The 25,466-nt window shown below is 35.7% G+C and overlaps 1 protein-coding gene across 1 annotated transcript in view; it reads left to right on the top strand.

The window, feature by feature from the left end:
- The first annotated feature begins 8,268 nt into the window (after window positions 1-8,268).
- The window catches only part of LOC118837898 (sodium channel protein type 9 subunit alpha-like), an 86,159-nt gene continuing 68,961 nt past the window's right edge, over window positions 8,269-25,466 (top strand). Inside the window, exons 1-6 of the mRNA XM_036745038.1 lie at window positions 8,269-8,478; window positions 9,358-9,476; window positions 10,157-10,246; window positions 14,599-14,727; window positions 16,846-16,944; window positions 18,961-19,151. Coding sequence (XP_036600933.1) covers window positions 8,269-8,478; window positions 9,358-9,476; window positions 10,157-10,246; window positions 14,599-14,727; window positions 16,846-16,944; window positions 18,961-19,151 — 838 coding nt within the window. The remainder of the gene's footprint in view (window positions 8,479-9,357; window positions 9,477-10,156; window positions 10,247-14,598; window positions 14,728-16,845; window positions 16,945-18,960; window positions 19,152-25,466) is intronic.

Raw genomic sequence — 25,466 nt, 5'->3', positions numbered from 1 at the left:
GTGCATGTACATGTATACATTGTGTATATGCACATACGTATACATGCATGTGTATAAGTCATCTCTCTATATGTAAATATGTGTGTACTTTCCTGAAATAACTTGGAAGATTTGTGGCACCTAGCACTTCTTCAATGAATTCTTCAATAAATTTCACTAGGATACAAAAGTTATGTGTGGGAGTTACTTTTTCTGTTTATGTTTCTTGGCAAACTTACCACATAAGCATCTATTGAGAAAGTGTTTTCTACTACACAGTTTGAGATAGCAGGAGAGATTCATCATCTCTCCAACGTCCAGAAATTAAGTCTTGGAACCTGACGCAGTCAAATATTAAACATAGTTTTTGATTGATAGCACATGGGAATATAATTTACTAATACCTCAATCAAATGCTTCTTGTTGGCACAGAGATAACCAAAATTTCTGAAAGGTTTACTCTAATATAGCATTATCAATCAATGAACATTTATTAAACACTTACTATTTGGCAGACACTAGATCTGGCATGTCATAGCAACCTGGATAAGTTATGAGTACATGTCCGACCTTATTCTCCTTTGTCAGATCAAAGTGGGTACATAATTTACAAATAAATGGTGATACTATAAGCAAATTAGGAAAGCATGGAATAGTTTACTTGTCAGATTTATGGATAAGGGAAGAAAATTAGTACCAAACAAGGTAGAGAGAACATTACAAAATGTAAAATGGATCATTTTGATTATATAAAATTTAAAAAAGTTTTTGCACAAATAAAACCAGTGCAAAAAAAATTAAGAGGGAAGGCGGAAACCTGGGGAAAAAATTTTAAAGCAAATATCTCTAATACAGGCCTCATTTCTCACAATATAAAGAACTGAGTCAAACTTATAAAACAACAAACCATTGCCCAATTGGTAAGTGGTCAAAAGATATGAACAAGCAGTTTTCAAAGAAATCAAAGCTATCTATAGTTATATGTAAAAAATGCTCTAAATCATTATTGATTAGAGAAATGCAAATTAAAACAACTCTGAGGTACCATTCACACCTATCAAATTGGCTAAAATGACAGAAAAGAAAATGATAAATGTTGGAGGGGAAGTGGAAAAACTTGTACACTAATGCATTTCCTGGTGGAGTTGTAAAATGAATCAATCATTTTAGGGAGTAATTTGGAACTATGCCCAAAGGGCTTTATGTTGTACATTCCCTTTGATTGAGCAATACCACTGCAAGGTCTGCATCCCGGAGAGATTTAAAAAGGGAAATGAATCTATTTGTACAAAGACATAGCAATTCTTTTTTGTGATGGCTAAGAATTGGAAATTGAGGGTGTGGCCATCAATTAGGGAATGGCTGAACAAGTTGTGGTATGTTATTGTAGTGGAATATTGGTAATGGAGAAATAGCATTGAGGAGAACAAAGGCGGGGAAAGTGGCAAGATCAGAAATATCTCTGTATCTCTATCTCCATCCCTCTATCTCTGTCTCTTTCAGTATTTCTATATATCATTTATATCAACATCTACCTATATATCTCTGTCCATATGTAAATAAACAGAGATGTAAGAACTGGAGAATGCAAAATTGTGAAGTTTCTGAGGGGTTATTATATCTGAAGGGAGAAAAATTAATAAAGGCTTGTAGCAAGTCTCAGACCTTATTGATAGGGAGGGTAAAAAGGTACTCAAGACAAACAACTACTGTTGATAAGCCTACTCTCTCAACTATACAGCTGCTTGGGACAGGGACTTTTGGGTTTTTTTCTTTCCATAACCTCAGAGCTTGACATAATGCTCTTCTAGCAGGTGTTTAAAAATGTTGCTGGAATTAGAATATCTTGAAGAGAGGTGAGTCCGTGCATATATTCCTTACTCAGTACTGGATGGAGTTGCCTCAAATAGCATTTACTAAATAAAAAGATAGTACTTAATCAAGAGACATGCCTAGTGATGTTCTTCTATACGTGTCTGCTCCACCATAGTCACAATAGATATTTTAAGAGAGAACATACATGGCTTTGGTTACTTCCCTGAGAGTATGCACTGCTGAATAGAACATGTAGAAGGGAAATACCCAGGTACCAAAGACCAGAACAACTGCTCTGTTCTGCTGTGCACAGAGTTCCTACCTGGATATTTCTCTTCCTCCTTTTGTCTTTATTAAATTTCGTATACCAGTTCCTAAAGAACCAATTTCAGAAATATACAAGTGCATAATTACATGACCTTTTATTCAAATAAATCTATGTGGAGGAAATGCTTCTACTGGCACAAATTGTCATTGAAACCTTTTGTTCTTCCATTGTGACAGTCCTGCTTTCCCTGTTGGCATGATACCCACCCAGGAACAGCCCGAGAGGCCCAACAAGATTTTACACATTCTCCTTCAAAAGTCAAAATCTTTCCACACTGAGTAAAAATTGTGCCAATTTCTTTGATAAAAATCATTTGAGTAAAATGAGTTGTCTCATACTTGTTTATAGTCTATTTTGCAAAAAAGTGGTTAGATACATTTGCCTTTCTTATTAAGGATTATATACAAATAAACATCTGGATGAGCAGTTTGATTAGAGAGTGATTATAATTCCAAGTTAATTGTTTGAACAGTATGAAATTTGTTATATAGACCAATAATTTTTTGGGAGCTCAGTTTCTAAAATGATGCTGAAAGCCAACAAAAGCCTTTATGTTTGCTACTTTACTTTTAGGAAGACATCTAAAAGGGGCTTCAAGGGGTAATTGCCATGTATTTGACTTGGAGACACTGAGTGATGTAATAAAATATATTTCAGTTTCATTTTTCAACTACTCTTCTCCTGAAAGAAAATTTGTGTATAATGTGAAACAGAACTGAGTGTGAGCCTGGAGACTGTGGTTTAGGAATTAAGTATCGAATTAAGCATGCTGGATTAGGAATCTCAAACACTTTGAGTTTGCATCCCTCTTGTGCCTCTTACTACCTATGAGATTTTGGGCAAGTTGTTTAACTTCTCTGGTTCTCAGTTTCCTTATCTGTAAAATCAGAATATTAAACTAGCTGACTTGTAAGGTATTTTGCACCCTTAAATCAATAATTCTTTCACATTGATGTATTATTGAGTGTTAAGAAAAATTAAGGGCAAAACTATCTACAAATTCTGTTGATAGATGCCACATTGTGTGTTTGTGTATCATTTAAAGGCCATGGTCATAAAGTGCAAACAGCCCTGAACTGGGAATCATAGAACCTAAGTTAGAATTCCAGATGTACCATTAATTGTCAGACCTTGGACAGTTAGGGCCACAGTTTCAACATGTGTAAAAAGAGTTTGGACTAGACCACTTCTGAGGTCCTTTACAGCTCCAGTTATATAATCCTATGATTTAGAAGTCACAATTCATTTTCTTACTGTGTGAAAACAACTAAAATGTTGTAGAAGATAAATGTAGAAGATAAAAAGTTGAGTAAGAATGATCATCTGTCTTGATTAATTGTATGCTGTGATAATGTAGTAATCAAAACTAAATTCCATAGAAGAGGAACTCTACAGAAGCTATTTTGCTCCGATGTAGTATAAACATTTCAAAATTGATCTATTTGATTAATTATTTATTGCCAGTGAAGTGTCTTTTCATTTGGCTTTGACTTTGCTGAGAGGAAAGCTGTGTTAACACTGTTGAAAGGCTATATTGATTAATGTTAGAAGGAGAAGAAAGGTGGCTATTTAGAATTTTGAAAAGAATGATTATTTGAGAAAGATTTGGTAGAGGCCAGACTTATTAGTAGCTTTTGCTTGCTCATCAATCAGGGAGCCAGGGACACCAGTTTTAGTTGAGTAGAGTCCAAAGTCAACTTAGACATTCTCAGCAGAGTTCTTCTTTCTTGGTGAAGAAATCTCACCATGAGCACGGAAGGAGAATGCATTTGCTGGGAGACCTTAGAGCAGATCTGTAGCTTTTCCTCTAAAGTTCCTTCATGGTTACCATAACTGTGACAATTAAAAAGGTTCTAGGGACATAGTTTCTGAGTAAAAATGATAGTCATTTGACAGTCTCTCTTAGACCAAAGACAGTAATGGTGGTGGGCTCACAGTTTATACGTCCTCCCAATGAGGGGCTTATATAGCCCATCTTCAGATCACCTATGGACAGATAAAATATCTTTATATGAGACCACTCACAGGCTTGGGCTCTCTCAAAAGCATCTGTCTCTACCTAAGGTAGAGTAGTACACAATGGGCTTTCCCACCTGAGACTAAATTCCTTATAAGGTTGGGTGGGTTCTGACCAAGATGAGGAGAGTTAATTTAGTCTCATTATCAGTAATGACCTTCAAGAGATGGAATATAACATCAGGACTTTGGAAGAAGTAGGAGAGCTCTGAATGTCCCTGTAACAACAATGTTGCTAGCAGATGCTGTGGGAGTGTAAGACCAATAACACCAGCATACAGGAGGGCTGCTAGCATAGGTTCTTTGATTTGCTTTTCTAAGGAAAGCAACTTTAAGGAGTTTACAGTCTCACTTTAATTTAACATATACATATATATATATATCATTCACCTAGTTCAGGGGGAAAAGTCAGCACCCTGAACTTCAGAGCAAATACAAACAGAAATTACAGAGAAAATATGAACAGAGCAAATAACACAAATCAACAGACAGGCTTCCAGCTGTCTGACCAAGACATTACATACATGTTTAACAGAGAGAGAAGCAACAACATCTGGGTTTTTCAAAGCTGGGGGGTGCTCTTTAATGGCTACCCAGAGTCTCCACACCAACATGAGTAAGCCCCAAACAAACTGCTAACCCCAAAGTATATATACCCTTTTTCAGGGTCAGAGTGCTTCACACCTCTTGAGGGTTTCACACCTTGAGGGACCTAACTAGCAAAAGGATATGGGCCTTCCTACAAACAAAAGCAAGACTCAGTGAAAGGTGCTTGGTTGCCCCAGTGCTGAGAAGTACTCCAAAAGAAAAGACAACAAAAAGTCCCATTTGCACTTCCCTAAGATACTTGTTATTAATAATCGTTTCTCACACTTAGCCTGCAATGAAGAACCTTCCAAATTAGAGAAACAGACCATATCATTATGATGTGCTACATGGAACCCTTACTTATGGCCCTTTTCCAAATTATTAGTTGGTGTAAAGGTAAAGGATCATATATGTTCAAAAGGATAGAAATTGAGGGTGGGGAAAATAACTGAAATATAAAGTATAAAATGACACAGAGAAGACTCCAAAAGAGAGAGATCCCCTCTAATGAAATATAAGTTTTTTGAGGGCAAAGACAATTTTTGTTTTTGTCTTTGTACCCTGAGTTCCTAGTTTAATGCCTGGCATCTAAAAGGTACTCAATAACTGTTTGTTGAATTGAAAACAGGATAAAAATCCCTGTGGAATTAGCAGAACCTAGGAAAGAGTGGGATTATGGTGTTCTAGAAAAAACATCTACTTCTCCTTCATTGACTCACTAAAGCCTTTGTATGGATCACAACAAAATGTGGCAAGTCTTCAAACTGATGGGAGTACCAGATCATCTTATTTGTCTCCTGAGGATCCTGTATGCAGGCCAAGAAGCAACAGTTAGGACCAAACATGGAAAAACTGATTGGTTTAAGATTGGAAAAAGAGTATGACAAGGCTGTATATTGTCACCTTATTTATTTAACTTATATGCAGAGTACATCATACAAAATGCCAGGCTGGATGAATCAAAAGCTTGAATTAAGGCTGCCAGGAGAAATACCAACCATCTCATGTATGCAGACAATACCCTTCTGATGGAAAAAAGTGAAGAGGAATTAAGCCTCTTAATGTGGGCAAAGGAAGGGAGTGTAAAAGCTTCCTGGAAACTTAACATAAAAAATTAGCAACTGGTCCCATCACTTCCTGGCAAATAAAGGGAAAAGAAATGGAAGCAATGTCTAAGACTTAATAGTCTAAGGCTTCAAGATCACGGCAGACGAAGACTGCAGTCATGAAATTAAAAGATGCTTGCTCCTTGGACAGAAAGCTATGACATATATGGATAGCATACTAAAAAGCAGAGCCATCACCTTGCTGACAAAGATCTGTATAATCAAAACCATGGTTTTTTCCAGTAGCAATGTATGGCCTTAAGTTGTTCTATAACGGAAGCTGAGTGCTGCAAAATCAATTATTTTGAATTGTGGTGCTGGAGAAGGCTTTTGAGATTCCTTTGGATAGCAGGGAGAGCAAATCAGTCACTACTTAAATAGATTAATTCAGGCTATTCACTGGAAGGTCAAATTCTGAGTGAAAACTTATATACTTTGGCCACATAATGAGCTGATGGGACTCATTGGAAAAGACCCTGATGTTGGGAAGGAATGAATGCCAAAGGACAAGAGGACAAAAGAAGACTATCATAGAAACAATGAACATAAACATGGACAGACTTTGAGGGATAATGAGGGAGAGAAGGACTTGGTGGGCCGTAGTTCATGGGGTCATGAAGAGTCAAACATGACCAAGCAACTAAGCAGTAAAAAAGAAGAAAAACATATATCTTCCATAGAAACTGTAAATAGACAATGAGCTTGGTCCCAAATTTAACAGGATCAAATAGGGCTAAATTTCCTTTAGACAATTTCAGGATTCTTGTAATGATCTCAAGTGTCTTTTTGAAACAAAGCCTCATTAAAAATAAAACAAAACACCAGTCTGCTCTGATGATGATATACAGATGTGTAGTGTAATACTATAGTCTTCAAAGAACTGAAGTATGAAGGTCATCCAAAGGACAATGGAGAAGCACATGGTAGATATGAACAGACCACACATATCACAAATAAGGAGTAACATAGGAGAAATAGTGTATTTAAACAACTGCATGTCACAACTATAAGGTTATTTGATATGGTTGTTTACTTCCTGTTAAAGTAAACAGGAAGGTGCATCTGTGTCCAGGCTAATGAAGTTTTGCTATTCATGACTACAAGTAATCTTAAGCAACAAAAGGACCTGCTTGCTAGTAAATGTTAATTTTTTAAAATGCTATTGATGCTGTTTATTTTGCACGACACAGTCATATTTGATTTAATGTGCTTTCCCTATTGCAATCACCCTATTACCGAAGACAGTGGGTTAAGAGGCAAATTTAATGTTGAATAAGGAAAAGCTTCCCAAAAGTCAGTGCTATACCAATTATAATGGAGCCCCTCAAGGAATAGTAGATTCCACTCATTGAGAATTTTCAAAAAAGTGTAGGTGTTTGATAACTTTTTGTGTGTAGGTTACTCTAGATGGAGTTTGAAATCCCTTTCTATATTTCTGGATATACCTTGGTGGCCCCACCAGAATGCATTTTTAGTTGTGACCAAGTATCCCATGAGCCACATATTAAGGTTCTTCTATGAATATAGTTAATAACACCCACCCCAATTATATATAAAAATTTCATTAAATAGAACAACTTGCCTCACAGGAAGAAGTAGTGGTTAGGTGAAAATGATCAGGAATGACTCTTTGGGAAGTGGCAAATATTAAGCTGAGTCTTGAAGGGAGGTCAGTCAGTCAATGCACACTACTGTGTGCCAGGCACTTTGCTAAGTGCTTGGGTGACGTACATGGATTGACATAAAGGAATAATGAGAGGGAAATAAGGAAAAGATTTTTCTGAGAATGCAAGTAAGCTTCTCATGATCAAAATATTTGAAAATTATTCTGACAGGTGTGTGTAGTATGGATTGGGAAAGACTGGAGGCAAGGGAAAACCATGTAGAGACATTTAGAATCCCCAGACCAGATCTGATGTAATGAATTCAGTAAGATACACAGAAAGTCCTGTATGGAATCTTTGCAAAGTATGACATCATCATTGACCTTTAGCTTGAAAAAGTTATAATCTGCTCAGGAAGATAAAACATGTTAAAAGTAAGTAGTAGACAAGACATAATAGTACTTATAAAACCACATTGAAACAAGAAAAAAGTGGCGCTTGTATTTTATAATCCAAAAAGATGCTTAGGAATGCACAGTCTAAAATGTAGCTACTAGGAAGACATGAATGATAGCCACTAGAATGTGTGGACTCCTATATTATATAGTTTACTTCCAACTTTTAGTTGCTCTGCGTAGAACATTCACCTTCCTTTCAGTTGCTAATTTTGATTAAAAATTGGAATCTGATAGTATTTTTGATCACTATTAAAATATTTTTTACCTTTAGGCATATTCTTACCCTCATATCTTAAGTTTCTCCCTGTTTCTTTTTTTATGTAGGAATCTCATATAAGAAGTAAAGGAGAATTGAAATTTTACCAAACAAAAAAATGGCAAAACCCAACAACCTCACCTACTTCACCAGAAAATCTCTTGTTAAAGAACACAAATCTGATAGGAGTGATGAGGAGGAGGAAGAACTGGAGCCAAGAAGTGACTTGGAAGCAGGTAAACAGCTGCCATTTATTTACGGAGATGTTCCTCCAGAAATGGTGTCTGAGCCCTTGGAAGAACTGGACCCATATTACAGGGATAAAAATGTAAGTATTTCCTATGGCCATAGGGAAAATATTTTTGTTTTACCCTTTATGTATGAAAGGGTTTGGATTTAAATATGATTGGACATGATGAATATGCTGAATAAAATTGTAAATATTGAAGTATTGTAAATATTGGACTCCATCAATCAATGTATATTCTTACATTTAATCAAAATCAGTTTTGTAACTGATGCCTTGATCCCTTTGCCTTTAAAGTATAATGGGGGTGGAGGCTGGAACTGACCAATAGTCTGCTCTGGCTAGTGGTAAGCCAAGCTGGATACTTATGCATCCTGCTTCCAGTCAAATGACCTAGGTTTAAATCCTGGCTTTTCTACTTCCACTGTACCCTTGAACAAGCCATTTAGTGTCTTTATGCCTCGTTTTCCTCAAATGAAAATTAAGGAATGAAGTCAAAATGATTTCTAAGGTCCTTTTGGACTCAAAATCTATGATCCTATAATGTTATATCTGGGCAGTCTTCACATTTTCAAAGTGCTTTCCAGGTATAAAGTGCTGTATAGGCCCATATTTATTTCATTTGACCATAACTAATGATCAGAGACAAGTAGGTGCTTCAATTGCTAGAGTGCTGGTCTTTCAGTCAGGAAGACCTGATTTCAAATCCAACCTCAGACATTTACTTGCTGTGTGACCCTGGGCAAGTCACTTAACCGCTGTTTTCCTTAATCCACTGGATAATGAAATGGCAAACCATTCTAGTATCTTTGCCAAAAAAAAAAAAACCATGATGGGGTCATGAAGAGTTGGTCATGACTGAAAAACAGTAATGATCAATGCAGATTAAAAATGAATGTTAAAAATGATTAAATTAAAAGTTTTAATTTTTAATTTCATTCTCTATCTTTCTTCTTGCAGACTTTCTTAGTATTGAATGAAAGGAAAATGATCTTCAGATTCAATGCCACTCCAGCCTTATACATTTTACCTCCTTTCAATCTGATTAGAAGACTATCTATTAAGGTTTTAGTAAATGTATATCCTTTTCTAGGGGCTCATTGACAGTGTTGCTGCTTTGACAAGAAAACAAAATAATGTTAGATAAATATAACTCTTTTTCATAATACAAATGTTGCCTTTAGTCTTTTTCCATTTTAAAAGAATCTCTGATTTTTAGTTCATTCATTGCCTTTTAATTGCATAGGAAAACACAAAAGGTAGGTAGGTAGTGTACTGTATTGAGTACTTGGCCTGGTGGTAGGAAGAACTGAATCCAGCCTCAGACACTTACTAGCTGTGTGACTCTGGGCAAGTCATTTAACCTCTGGTTGCTTCAGTTTCATCATCTATAAAATGGAGATGATAATAATACATACCTCTCAGATTTATTGTGAGGATAAAAGCAAATAATATTTGTAAAGTGCTTTTCAAATCTCACAGTGCTACATAGATGATAACTATTATTACCATCACTCTCATGATAATCAGTATTATACACTGATCTGGTAAATAGGTATGCTAGTGGTCAACTTGGAATATCTATTACAGTATCCATGACTGTGCGAATTGGGAAAAAAGAATTCCAGAAAGTCATTTGGTAATTCTTGAGAAAAGTGAGTTGTTATAGTCTTATCAGCTTTTATATAAATATCCTCAGTACATATATAGGAAATCTCTGACATGATTTATCATTTTACTTTCCTTGATTCTCACTTACCCTATTCAATATGTTTATCATGGGCACTTTTATGATTAACTGTTTCTTTTTGACAATGTGTACATCTCCAACCTGGGCAAAGACTCTAAAGTAAGTCTGCAAGATATCTTTTAAAAATGCATATTATAAATGGGACCTTGAATTCCTTTCCCCTACGTAAAATCATTGATTCCTCTATTTTCTGTGTTTTTGTTTCCTTTGTGATCTAATTAAAATCCTGTCTATGTATTTTCACTCTCAGAAACATGAGAGTAGTCTTTTTTAAATTAGTATTTATTTTTCCCAATTATGTGTTAAAAGAATTTTTTTTTTATTTTTTTTTTGTTAAAAGAATTTTTAACATCTGTTTTTAAGATGTTGAGCTCCAGATTCTCTCCCTTCCTGCTTTGAGAAGGCAAGCAATTTGATATAGGATATACAAGTGTAGTCATGCAAAACGCATTTGCATGTAAGTCATGTTGTAAAAGAAAACATATACCAAAAACAAACAAGAAAAATAAAGTTTAAAAAAGTATGCTTTGATCTGCATTTAGACACCAGCAGTTCTTTCTGTGGAGATGGACATCATTTTTCATCATAAGTCTTTCAGAGTTGTCTTGGATCATTGTATTGCTGAGAATTGCTAAGTCATTCACAGCTGATCATCTTACAATATTGCTGTTACTATGTACATTGTTCTCCTGGTTTTACTCATTTCACTTTGTATCAGTTCATGTAAGTCTTTCCAGGTTTTATTGAGATCACCTTGCTCAAGGTTTCTTATGGCACAAAAGTATTCCATCATAATCACATTCCATAATTTGCTCAGCCATTCCCCAGTTGATGGGCATCCACCAATTTCCAATTATTTGCCACCAGAAAAGAACTGCTATAAATAATTTTTTCCATACAGATCCTTTCCCTTTTAGTTTTTTCATCTCTTTGGGGGTATAGACCCAGTAGCAGTATTGCTGGATCAATGGGCATAGTTCCAAAATGCGCTATATAATGGTTGAATCAGTTCATAACATGTCTCAATTTTCCCACATCCTCTCCAGCATTTGTCACTTTCCTTTTCTGTCCTACTAGCCAATCTAATAGGTATAGGGTAGTACCTCAGAATTGTTTTAATTTGCATTTCTCCAATCAATAGTGATTTCAAGGATTTTTCATATAGCTATAGATAGCTTTTCTTTATTTATCTGAAAACTGTTCATATCTTTGTTCATTTATCAATTAGGGAATGGCTCTTATTTTTATAAATTTGACTTAGTTCTCTTATATATTTGAGAAATGGGGCTTTTATCATAGAAACTTGTTTCAAAATTTTTTTTCAGTTATGATTGCTGACTGTATTTCCCTCCATCTTATTTCCTTCTTATTTATTTTATTCTCGCTCCTTTTACTCTGTCCTTCCTCAGAAGTGTTTTTTCTTTTGACTTCCCCAATCTGTCCTCTCTCCTATTACTCCCAACCCCACTCCTTTTATCCCTTTCCTCTTCTCCTTTCTTGTAGGGTAAGATAGATTTCTAAACCCAATTGAGTGTGTGTGTTATTCCCTCTTTGAACCAACTCCAATGAGTAAGGTTCAAACATTCCCCATCATCTCCCCTAGCTGCCCCTCCATTGTAAAAACTTTTTCTTATCTCTTTTATGTGAGATGATTTATCCCATGATACCTACCTCCCCCTTTCCCTTTCTCTCAGTGTATTCCTTTCTCACTCCTTAATTTACATATATATATATATATATATATATATATATATATATATATATATATATATCTCATGCCATTGTATTCAACTCACAACAGTGCCTTCTGTCTATATATGCTCCTTCTAACTGCCCTAATGAGAGAAGTTTTATGAGTTTCAAATATCATTTTCCCATGTGGGAATGTAAACAGTTTAACCTTATTAAGTCACTTATAATTTTCCTTTCCTGTTTACCTTTTTATACTTTTGAGTATTGTATTTGAAAGTCAAATTTCCTATTCAGCTCTGGTCTTTTCATCAAGAATGCTTGAAAGTTCTCTATTTCATTGAATATTCATTTTTTCTCCTGAAGGATCATACTGTTTTTTGGGTAGGTGATTCTTAATTTTAATAGTAGTTCCTTTGCACTCTGGAATATCATATTCCAAAGCCTCTGATCCTTTAATTTATAAGCTGCTAAATCTTGTGTTATCCTGACAGTAGCACCTCAATGCTTGAATTGTTTCTTTCTGTCTCCTTGCAATATTTTCTCCTTGACCTAGGAGCTCTGGAGTTTGGCTATAATATTCCTGGAAGTTTTCATTTTGGAATCTCTTTCAAGAGGTGATCAGTGGATTCTTTCCATTTCTATTTTATCCTCCAATTGCAGAATATCAGAGCAGGTTTCCTTGATAATTTCTCGAAAGATCATGTCTGCTTTCTTTTTTTGATCATGGATTTCAGGTAGTCCAATAGTTTGTAAATTATCTCTCCGAGATCTATTATCCATGTGAGTTATTTTTCCAGTGAGATGTTTTACATTGTCTTCTATTTTGTTTTTATTATCATGATTTTCTTCATTGTTTCTTGATGTCTCAATTCTTGTTCAATTTTAATTTTTAAGAAATTGTTTTCTTCGCTGAGCTTCTGTACCTCCTTTTCCATTTCGTCAATTCTACTTTTTAAGGAGTTTTATTCTTCAGTGAACTTTTGTATATCTTTTTGTCCACTTGGCCAGTTCTTCTTTTCAAGGCATTCTTCTCCTCATTGGATTTTTGTTACTCTTGCCATTTGGCCTGGTATATTTTTAAGGTGTTATTTTCTTCATTTTTTTGTGCCTCTTTTACCAAACTGTTGATTTTTTTCATGATCTTCTTACATCACTCTCATTTTACTTCTCGATTTTTCCTCTACCCCTCTTACTTGATTTTTAAAATCCTTTTTGAGCTCTTCCATGGTTAAGGGCCAATTTACATTTTTCTATGAGGCTTTGGATGTAGGAGTTTTGACTTTCTTGTCTCTTTCTGAGTATATGTTTTGATCTTCCTTGTCAGCAGAGTAACTTTCTATGTTCAGAATTTTTTCTGTTGTTTGCTCATTTTCCCAGCCTTTTTCTTGACTTTTAACTCTTTGCTAGACTAGGGCTGTGCTTCCAAGGTGGAGGGTACATTGTACCAAGTTTCAGGGGTATTGTACAGCTGTTTTCGGAGATATTTCTAGAGACCTGTAAGTTTTCAGTTCTTCCAAAGTGGTATGATCTGAGGTGTATTTACTACTCTCTGGTTTGTGCTCTGGTCTGAGTGACCACAGGTGCTCTTTTCTGCCTTGGAACTATGATAAGAATCCCCAAGCTCTGGTGTGCTAGTGCTCCTCCTAAGACTGCGATTCAGTTCTGAGTATGGGAAAAGCAACAGAGTGCCTCCTTTACCAAAGTGCTGAATCTTTTTTCATCATTTTCTTGCATCGCTCTCATTCCTCTTCCCAATTTTCCCTCTGCTTTTCTTACTTGACATTTAAAGTCATTTTGGAGCTTTTCCATGGCCAGGGGCCAATTCATATTTTTATTTGAATCTATGGATGTAGGAGTTTTGACTTCATGCCTGTCTCAGTGATAGTGGAGACCCCCGTAATCTACTTCTGACCAGTTGTTTGACTCCCGTACTGTGTTTTGGCTTGGAGCTCAGGAAGCAGCTGCCGCCTCTGCTGATTTAATCACTCCCAAGGGCCTCTCCTGGTTTGCTGGAGCCTGGTCTGCACTGGTGTGGCCTGCGCTGGACTGTGATCCGTTCTCCCAGGTGCAACAGACCTTTCTTGCCAACCTTCTAAATTGTCTTTGGCTGTACTTTTTCACCCTGTCCTTTTTATGGGTTCTGCTGCTCAAGAATTTTTTGAGGGCATCATTTAAAAGTGTTCTGAAGGGTTTTTGGGAGAGCTCAGGGGATTCCCTCCCTTTCCTCCACCATCTTGGCTCTGCCTCTCCAGAGTAGGCTTATCATTGGTGCTATTACAGGGAAATTAGTAACTTGCCTAGTAAGCTTCAGTTTCTCTCATATTTTTATGGGAGAGGGAGCTCCTCAGAAGTTTATCCTTGTCCATAATCCTAATTCTGTTCGTATCAATGGTTGGAGTTCCACTTAGCTAGTGTTCGAGCAGCTTCACCAGTATTTTATCTTATTAGTAGTTTAATATGTTATGTATTCATTCTCTCCTCCCCTCTGGGTTTCTTTTTTAACTTTTGATTTTGGTTCCTCCCTTAAAAACTTGAAGCTCTCTAGGCATTTCTTGACCTTCAGGGTATTATTTCAACTCTTCCTATGATAGTAATGGAGAAGATAGCTAATAACAAGTGTAGTTATTTAAAAATTTTGCCTTTGGTCTTTCTAAGGCACTCATTTATTATAGAGTTTTACTCTAGCTTCCACAGTTTTATTTCATGATTGTAGATATGTCATTCTTTCATCTAATATACTTGTGGATTCTTGCTTTCAGGTTACTTTTCATTGGACTATATACCTTTGAAATACTTATACAGATCATGGCAAGAGGCTTCATTGTAGGACCTTTCACATTTCTTAATGATCCCTGGAGCTTGTTTGATATTCCTATTCTTACAATGGCGTAAGTAAGATTCATGGTATATAAGCAGCATGATTAAAAAAAAAAACTTTTGAAGGTTCAGAATTTTTCTTCATATAAAGCTTTTACAACTAAAGAATATTACATGAATTGTAATGTTCAAACCTTTAATTTTCCATTAGATACATTTAGTGAACTCAAGCTGATTTATATTTATTATCGACTTTAATCCTTGGAATTTGGATAAGCAACTTTTATAGTATGTAGAAGGTATAGGGTTTGGGGGAGGTTTTTTGTTTGTTTTAACATTTTAAAACTGAGGAAATTAATATGTGATCTGTATATTATCCATGTAGACATGAGAAAATGGGATGAGAATCCAGGGAGTAATTGGCAGTGAGCCCTTGGTCCTTAGCCTATTGATCATTTTGTTCACCTTTCTTAAGTACCAACAAGCATCCTAAAATCCAGACTCACTCCCAAGAAGCCTTTCTGGACTACTACTCTAAAGCTGCATAATTTAAGTATGTGTATACTGAACTTAATGCATTTAGCAAACTTATTTTGCACTGTTTTGAAAGATGCATATTTTCCATTTTCGTTTGTCAAAGTTTTTATGTTAGTTGTGAGGCAGACCTATTGATTTTTATCTTCTGTCCCAGCAATAAAATATTGGATGTTCATTTATTTAGATTTAATCTATTCACCAAAGAAATAGCAGTATATATAAAGCATTCATGCTACTATGATGGATAGAGCACTGGACTTGGAGACAGGAGATCCGAGTTTAAATCCTGACACAAATAGATACTAGATGAATTGTCCTGGTCAAGTCATTTATCTTCTCCCAGGCTCTGTTTCCTAATGTGTAAAATGGATTTTATTGTAGTACCCACTTTATAGGATTGATTTAAGTATCAAATGAGATACTAAGTGAGCAAGCACAAGCATTTATTAAGTACCTTTTGAATGCCAATCAATGTGGTAACATGTATAAAGTGGTTACAAACCTTAAAACACTTTATAAATAATAGCTATTACATTTTTACAGACAACATACTCATATAGGAAACTAAGAGTATTTTTATTGCCACGACCAACACTGCAACTCCCTTCAGTTGTATAAATGGATTGCTATAGGTTCATGGGGTTTTGAACTTGAAGGGGAGATATCATGTCGTCCCACGCTTTCATTTTTTTCAGAAAAGGAAATTGAGGCTCAGGGAGGTGAAATTGCTTACTGAAAGTCACACAAGTGTAAGTCAAAGAGCTCATGGTCTAACACCGAATCCCCTCTTTCACTGCACAATACTGCCTTTTGAAGCTCCTGTGTTGATTTTTTATTTTAGAATTTTTAAAAGTTGATTTTATTATTTCTGCGAAGACCCTGCCAGTTTTCCATTATATCTTTAGGGATAATATAATGAAAAGTGGGATGGATAATGTTTATTATGTATTGTTAGTAGTAATCACAACAATAATAATACATTCATATAGTACTCCACATTATAAAGTACATTCTTTGATCATCACAACAATAGTTGGTGTATTGTAACCATTTTACAGATGGTTACTGACACTGAAACTCAGTGAATTTGCCCAGTGTACTAAAGCTAGAACCAGACCTCCAATTCAAAGGTTACTCCTCTTTTGCACTGTGCTTTAGCAACAAAAACCTAGGAGTTGAGCTTAGAGATGAGTAAAGAAGACTTTTGTCGGGGTGCAGATGGGCAGATGCTGGAGAAAACATGACACCTACTTTGAAATATTTTAAGGGCTGTTGTATAGAAGAGGGATAAGAGTTATGAGATTTGTGAGGCTTGGCCTCAGAGGGCATAACCAGGAGCAGTGATTGGAAATTAGAGACACTGCTGGAGATAATGAGTCTCCCCTCACTAGTTGTTTCTGAAAAAAGGCTAGATGTTGTAGAGGGGATATTTATTCTACCTTTGATCTAACTGGCCTCTGAGGTCCCTTCCAATTGAGTGATTCTCTCCATTTCTTTTCTATTAAAATTAAATTTTATTCTACTACATTTAAAAGACAATGCCTGAAGATAAAACATTATTAAGTTTAAAACAATATTAAAAGCGTGATAAATAATGCCACTAAGTGCCTTTAAAACTCTAAATTTTGTATAACTCTAATTTAATTCTACAGGTATTTGAGCATATTTGTAAACCTAGGCTATGATTCAGCTCTTGGAATTTTCTCTATATTGAGAATTGTGAAATCTGTTTCTCTAACTATAGGTAAGAAGTGATTGACATGAATTATTTGTCTTTATTTCTCTTATTGTATGTATTTCAGGGTGGAGGAAAAGATGAGGTGTTAGTGTATCATCTTTTCTGCAGCCATCTGAGAGTGCTATCAATTGACACACTCTATTAGCATTGGGAAACTTCAGTTGTTACTCAGTTATGTCTGAATGTTCATGATCCCATTTGGGGTTTTCTTGGCAAACATACTAGAGCGGTTTGCCTTTTCCTTCTCTAGCTCATTTTGCAGATGAGGAAACTGAGGCAAACAGGATTAAGTGACTTGCCCAGGGTCTCACAGGTAGTAAATATCTGGGTGTTCTATCCACTGTGCCACCTAGCTGCCTGGGAAACTTTAGACTTGTTCAAAGCAAAGAATCATCACTTTAGATATGTAAGAATCCTTTTAGGCTGCCGAGTTCAGCCTCCTCATTTGTCAGGTGAAGAACTGTGGCCTGCAGTGGTCAAGTGAAATGCCAAGATGGTAAGTGCCTTTGAAAAGATTCTAATGCAGGTCTTCCTGACTCCCAAATTCAATACTCCATCCACACATGGCGTTTTGGTTACTTCATTTTATAGCTGTTCCTTTGGGATTTGAACCCAGGTCCCCTACATATAAATCTAGCATTTTTATTGTACTACACTTGGAAAACTATATCAGCTTTTGCAGGGAAGAGCTGGAGTAAGCATTAGTATCTTGTTAAAGAGCTGCATAATGAAGCATGGTATAAATTACAAAGAGTATGGATTTGGGACCAAAGACCTTGGGTTCAAATGTCAGCCCAGCTATCTACAATCTGTGTGTGATTGTGAACAAGTTACTTCCCTTCTCTTACTTCATTGTCCTTATCTGGAAAATAAAGGAGATTGGATTAGAGGGCATTTAAGATACCTTTCAGCTCTGAAACTGCAACCTTTGAAACTTTTTTACTGACTTGATTTTGGGGGGTGGGGTGTAAGAATAATAGATGGTGAGAGATTCATTTTCCTCATGGTCCTTATTATTTGATATATGTATTAGCAAAAAGCATGATATATATTTGATTGACACATTGTATATATGTATATATACACATACATATAGGTTGATTTATTTTAATTGGGAAATTGTTCTGTACATATTAAACATTGACTTTCTAATCAAAATCAGCCTTCAATTTAAAGTGTGAATTTTCAAGTCTACAGAAAAGATAGTTTAAAATTTTGATAGGTGTTCTGTCAACTAAAAATAAAAATGAAGAGAGTAATTCCTAATTTTGTTTAGTGAAAAATAGGACACTTCAATCCACTGGAAAAGTTGAATTCTTAGTAGACAATATTTTTATTACTGAGAAAGAACTGCCTAAAGAACACCAGAAGTGACTTGCAGTGTGAGTAGTATAGTGGAAAGAGTTCTATACTTGGAGTCAGGAAGATCTGGGTTCAAATTCTGACCCTTACTAGCTATATCTCCATCAGCAAGTCTTTTAAGCTGCTTGAGGCTTTTTCTCCTCATCTGCAGAATGAGGATACCTGCATTAACCACCTCACAGAGTTGTGATACTCAAGATAATGTGAAGTACCTTGTAAATTTGAAAATCTTTATTTTGTTGGTAATATCAATAAACCGTATCGTAATTGAAAACATTTTTCATTTTGTCAGGAATTACCACTCACCATTTTCTTGTTGCCCCACCAATATCCCGTTAATAGGTGGTCCAATTGTTATTCATTAACCAGTTAAACAAATGGTTGCTCTTTATGTCAGGAAGTCTTAGCAAGCAGGTCATTAATTTGAGCATTCAAGCTAGTCTTTGAGGGAATATTTTGCCCCTTCAAAACATGGTCTAGTAACATTCATGGTAAACAGATTAAGTGAAACATAGAGCTGAAACTTCCGCTGAGAGCTTAAACCATTTGTTTTACATGCTCATTGGTTTGAAACATTGACATCTTTTCTAATTTGTGTAATAGATCCACTCTGATGTTTTATTTCATCCTAGCATTGCTACTTTGTCCCCCTGTGTTTAGGCCCAAGATCTGTTGTGGGGACCCTGACTCGGTCAGTGAAGATGGTTTCTCAGACAGTGATTCTAACTATGTTTTGCCTGAGTGTCTTTGCTGTCATGGGGATGCAACTATTTATGGGTAAACTGAAGCAGAAATGTCTGCGATGGCCTCGAGGAGAGGGAAATATCACTGAGATACCATGGGACAATGAAGGTAAGTGTCACCTACTCTAAACATATGTAGGCTTGCGGCAAATGTGCTAATGCCAGATGCCAGAGAGAAATGCCATAATGGATCAAATAAATGAATTAACTGAACTGAGTAGGAATTTATATCAGTCTTACTTTTTTTTTCATTACCCATCCCTTTCCCATTTGAGTTGAAAATATTTCTGTTTTCTTTTTTTTAGTTTTTTTTTCAGTTTTTTTCTGTAGAATATCAAATCAAGAAAAATGAACAAGGGAATTATCCTGCAAAATATGTCATAAAAAGACCAAAGTAAAATAGGTTTTAATGCTACCTGAGAGAGGCTGAAATTGAGTCCTAATAGAGGGACTTTTTGACTTTTGTTATTAAAAAACTAAACTTGCTGAGGTACCATGAGATACAGAGTAGTATAGACCACAAACTAGAAGACTCAAAGACTAGGTTCAAGTCTCATATTCTATCTGTATGACTATGGTATTTAATCTCTTTGAGGTACTTTTTCCTTATCTGAAAATAGAGATGCTTTATTGATGACCTACCTCACAAAAGTTGTATTTTTTTTAAGAAAGCACTTTGTAAGTCTAAAAAAATCCACAAAAATCTGATGTTTTTTACAGGATTGCCTAATCCAATAGACAATGAAACCAGCTTATATTACTAGAATTTCTATTCCTGTGCATTTATAAGAATGCATATGTTTGCATTTTCATATGCAAAGTGAGTACTTTGAAGTGCACTTCTGTCAGAAGTATTTTTTCTTCTATATCAAATCATTAGTCAAAGTTACTTCAAAATATATAGATGCAAAATATAGAAAGACCTTTCTAGCTATACTTATGAAAGCACATTAATCATTTTCCACCCCATCCAAAAACTACATTTAATTTTTGTTCAAATTCAGTAATTAAATTTCACTTTTCCTTTATGTTAATCAGCTATTAATTTGAACCAGTCAGGAAGGGTTACATAATATTATTTTTAACAAATGTATTCACAAGCAAATGAAACTCTGAAATTCCAAGATTTTTGAAAAGGTTAGAAAATCCAGTATCTATAGGGGTTTTTAAGTGTGCAGGTTTGATACTTTTTAAAAACTGTTTCAGCAACAAATGATTAGTTTTCAGTGTCTTGCTGGTTGTGATAGCTTCATAGTTTTTTTAAGCTGATTTTTCAAGCCACAATATGAAGGTTGGGTGGGAATCATTGTTAATGATAATGAATATTAATTCATAGCTCAAATAGTTGATAATTTCAAAATTCTTTTCCAGATTTTTGTCAAATCTGATTAGATGGATATTTTTCACAACTTAATGTGTTTGAAGACTTCATGCTAGGAGTAGGGGAGGATTGTTTCTCCCACTTTCTTGTACATTTTTTCATGCTGTTAATATTTTATCTGACCCTTGATTTCTGCTCAGAAATATTTTTAGCCATTTGGATATTTAGTTAAAATTGGACAATCTACAATTCCACTCAATAGGCACATATAAATAAAAATATGTCAGAATATATGAAAAAATAAAGATAGGGAATCTCTGTCAATCACTCAGTATTTTGGAACTTCAACTGCTCCCTGAGAATCACTTATGTATCATACCTTGCACATATTAATGAAGTTCAATTTCTTTCTTGTTTTTAAGATAAAAATATTAAGACATTATATTTTTTGGCAATACCCCAATATCTTGTGTGTCCTGTTTAGGGTATTATGCCATTTCCCATCTCTCCTGGCTATAATCAATTTCTTATTGTCTTTCTGGAAAAAAGTTTTTATGAATATATTTTGTTTTTATATCCCCATACTTCCTATTGTATCCTTCCTTCTTCCCCATAACAGAACAAAGAATAAAAAAGGTGGGGGGAGATCAGCAAAAGTAACAAAACACATTTTTAAAGACTGCCATTTTATGTAGTGTTCCATATTCCTACTTTCCCATATAGTCAAATACTTGGGGAGGGTGGAGCTACTTTTTCATGTGTCTTCTTTGGAGCCAAGCTTGCTCACAGAAATTCTGAAGCATTCAAATTTTATTGCTTTGCTGTTATTGTTCTTTCCATTTACGGTGCTGACATTGTGTGTGCCATTTTCATCATTCACAGAAGCAAAGAAGGAAGGATGGGGACAGAGGGAAATGGATGATGTATCCTTACCAAGTCCATGGATAAATAAATAGTGAATGGATGGTTATTCTTGTAGATTCTTGGGCAGAAGGTGGATCTTAGGAGAGTGAGAAAGGTAACAGAAGGGAAGGATTGAGTCTAGGAGGTCACATGAAGTGGGGAATCTCAAAACAAGGGAGGTGGGTAGCCTAACTGTAGTCCCAGTAATGTAAAAGGTATGGATTTGTGAGATGAGATTTGAATCTCATCGTGATTTTAGTGGAATGGTCATTCCATTGAAAGTCCATCTTCTCTTAGAGAGTATTGTGCTTCTATAGATAGTACCCTCATTTGGGAAAAAAGGATGTGTGAGCTCTTAGAGACAACTGGCATACAAAATGAAAGGAGGAGGGGAAGCGGAAGATAGAGCCAGTGATGAGATGGCATGGTCATTGAGAAAGGGAACATGGAAACAGTTGGAGGTAGAATTGGACATCATCTACGACACGTTGTAATTTTTACCACATGACCCTGTTTAGATATGTTACTTTTCTCACAAATTGATACTGCAAAGAATGAAACAGTGCAAAAAAAGAATGGTTTGACAAACTTTACAAAGTCAATAACAAAAATTGGTTAGAAGAGAACATACAAATTCCATACTTCAAAAGTTTTAACCCCCTGAAGAACGCAGAGCAATTAAGGAAAGAATGAATGAAAATATAGCCCACAAAGTAAAGAAGAAATTTCCAAATAGGCTGGAAGGAAGCATTTAATAAAGAGGAAAAAAAGTAAAAAAAAATTCTTACAAACAGGTTCAGTAAAAATAAAATTAACAAGCGTAAGAAGTTTGATATGGAGATCTTGAACTAACCATGAAACTGAGAAAAACATCAGGAGAGAATATTTAAAGAAAGGAAATAAAAAGAAATCAAATTAAGTAAAATCTCCAAACTAAGGAAGGGTTATCAAATGGAATTAGGGGGATAAGTGAGATAAGAAAGAGAGCCTATGGGAACAGATTTGCGTCAAAGAAGTTTAAGCAGATCTAATAATAGGAATGAAATACATAAAACTGGAAGGCAATTTGAAAAAATCTAACAAAATACTAAGAAAACAAATGATGGAAAACACAAGGCTAACTGGAGATAGTGATAAGCTCAGTGGGAAATGAAGTCTAAAAACCATAAGCACAGAAGGATCTAATTTTAAGATGATGAAAAGTTTCTAAAATAAAAAATATATTTACAATGGGAAAACAGTAAAAATACTTTCAATAAATATAAATATTTTCAATAAATTCATACACATTTGTAAAAACTTGGGAACTAGGGAAGAGAGGTGATAAAGGAGAGAAGCAAAAAAGAGGAGAATCAGAGGGGAAGGAGAGAGGAGAGAAAATGAGAGAGAGAGAGAGAGAGAGAGAGAGAGAGAGAGAGAGAGAGAATAAGAATATTTGAGCATGAGATAAGATGAAAAATAGAAATGGTGTAACTTGTTCCTATGGAATGGAGAAAAGAAAAAAGAAAGAGTTTTGGAATCTATCAGGGTTCTATTCATCATCTCATCCTACACCTTCTCCATCATTTCCTCTTCATCACTTTCTTCATCAGTATCCTTCAAACCTTTTTCTTTTTGTTGTCGTCGTCATCATCATCATCATACCTTGTCTATATTTCACTGTTGTTCAGTCATTTCAGTCAAATCTTATTCTTCAAGACCCTGTTTTGGGAATTTTCTTGGCAAAGTTACTAGAGTGTTTTGTCATTTCCTTCTCTAGCTCATCTTACAAATGAGGAACTGAGGCAAACAGGGTTAAGTGACTTGCCCAGGGCCACACAGCTAGTGACTGAGGCCAGATTGGAACTCATGAAGATGAGTCTTCATGATTCTGCATTGGTAACTAAGGTGGGACTTTTCTTACTGTTTTGGAATGAGAAATTAATTAAGTGTCTTTGATTGAGCCTTACTAGGTGCAAAGCCCCAGGCCCAAACCCCTAATTACTAGGTGCTAAGCCTATGTGGGTGTGAAGCCCTCAGGGTCCTAAGAGAAGCCGCTAAGACCAGCGCCAATAGTAGGAGCCTAAGTTCTGGTCGCTCAGATGACATTTGATGATGGCTAAAGAGTGTATAAAAAGAGAGAACAGAGCTATTTGCTGGGGACTCTGAGCTACAGGAGGAGTGGTGCGAGACTCTGGGCCAGCCGTTGTTATAAGCTCCCTGGCTCCTGAACTCAGATGTTGATGGTTTCTTGGTAACTATGAATTGTATTTGGTCTGTTTATAATGTATATTTGTAATTTGTTTGTATTTGCTCCGAAGTTCAGAGTGCTGGCGTCTTCCCCTGAACTAAGTGAGTTTACATGTATATGTTGGATTAAAGTAAGATTGTTAACCCCTTAACATTACTTTCCTTAGTAAAGCAGATTAAAGAACCAGTGCTGGCAGCATTCTTGTTGTTGGGCTTGTGTTGGTCTTTCACGCCCATGGCAACTGCTAGCCGAATTGTTGAAACAGATTCCAAACCCAATGCTGTATCCACTGGACTACCTAGAAGAAAACAAATAGTACCCTAAAGTTAGATATCATGTTTGATGATCTGTTTCTTCTAACTCTTCTACATGCACCAGAATAGCCAAATAAATCATGCTTAAGAATACTTTTCTGCTTTTTGGCTGTTCTTCTGGCTGCTGTTATTTAGGTTCTGACAAATGTTTTATTAACTCCTTCCCAGATTTTCATTTGATTTCAGGTGAATTTGAAGATGGAGCTCCATTTTCATTAAGAAGAAACTCTTCAAAACATAATTTATTTTCAAAGTGAGAGTTTTCAGCAAAAGAAAAATGTCATATGAAACTCGATTTAATATCTGCAAACTTTGTTACTTACACCTCATCCAAATAACATAGTGCCTCTTTATGATCAGCTCCAAGAAATACAGATAGCTGTGGATCCTTGACAATGTTGTTACCCAGAAGGTAGATATTTTGGTAATGAATTCTGACAACTTCAAGACAAATAATCAGCAGAGTTTTAGGTTTCTGCTACAGTTTCAACATTTCCTCACTGGCTTGCTCATTCAGCCTATCTATTTCATTAGGTATTCCATTAATATGTTCAGTTGCTTTCTTTTGCTCTTTTTCTTAGGGTTCTTGGGTTCTATCATGGTTTGGAATTGAAATTAATTTCTGAAAAATTTATTTTGGCCCCCAGTCCTGAGATGGTGGTGCTCTGGATTCTCCAAGTCAGGAAGGAGTATTAGGGAACTGGGAGAAGTGTGTAACTGCCTTTCGTATCACATACAATAAGCCATGGGCAGTGGCTTCTGTAGCCTGGGGCTTCTGCTCCTACTCTGGGAGACTCAGAGTAGGTGACAGCTGACCTGATGATCTTTCCTTCTCTGTGCTCAGAGCCACCTCCAATATCATCACCACCACCATAATCCTCACTCTCTTCCCCCACCTTGCACTTTATATTACCAATGATCAGCTTGCCTTCTGGAACACTACCACCTTCTTTTTTCTTCAGTAGGTTGACAGTGACCAAAAATGGTCATACAGAAGCAACCAAAAGGTCAGAAATAAACAAACTAAACTAAAAGAACCCATTATTATATATTTTACCAAGTTATTTAAGAAATTGAATTCATTTTAACGAGCATTTATTAAATACTTACTATGTAGAAATAACTCTCTTACATTAAGCAATGGGCATACAAAGCTGAATGTGACAGGGTTCCTACCTATAAGAAGCATACAATTTGTAGGGGAGATGAGGCCTAGACAGGAAATAATAAAAACTAGACCATACAAATACAAAAAAGACTAGGAAATGATCATAAGAGGGCATGATTATTTCTGACTGAGAGAGTTGGGGGAAAATATATTGAGAAGGTAGTCTTTCACCTGGGCCTCAAAAGGATTCTGACATGAAAGGAGAGAATTGTAGGGTAAAGGAATAGCCTGAGCCAAGTCAGAATGGTTGGAAATCTAAAGAAGCATTCAGGGAATAGCGAACATTCCATGCTGTCTGGAGCATAGAGTACATGAAGCAAAGCAGTATAATACAGGGTTGGAAAGATAGGTTATATTATCACTGTGGAGAGCCTTGAATACTAGGCTAAGGGCATTGGACTTCATTCTGTAGGTACATGAAGAGTTTTTTTTTTTTTGGCGGGGAGGAAATGTTAGCAATGAACTGATAAAGCTATGCATCAAAAGGATGGATC

This window comes from Trichosurus vulpecula, chromosome 2 (genome assembly GCF_011100635.1).
Source record: "Trichosurus vulpecula isolate mTriVul1 chromosome 2, mTriVul1.pri, whole genome shotgun sequence".
Taxonomy (NCBI): Eukaryota; Metazoa; Chordata; class Mammalia; order Diprotodontia; family Phalangeridae; genus Trichosurus; species Trichosurus vulpecula.
The sequence above is the reverse complement of the archived record's forward strand: the minus strand, read 5'-3'. Positions and strand labels throughout refer to the sequence as shown.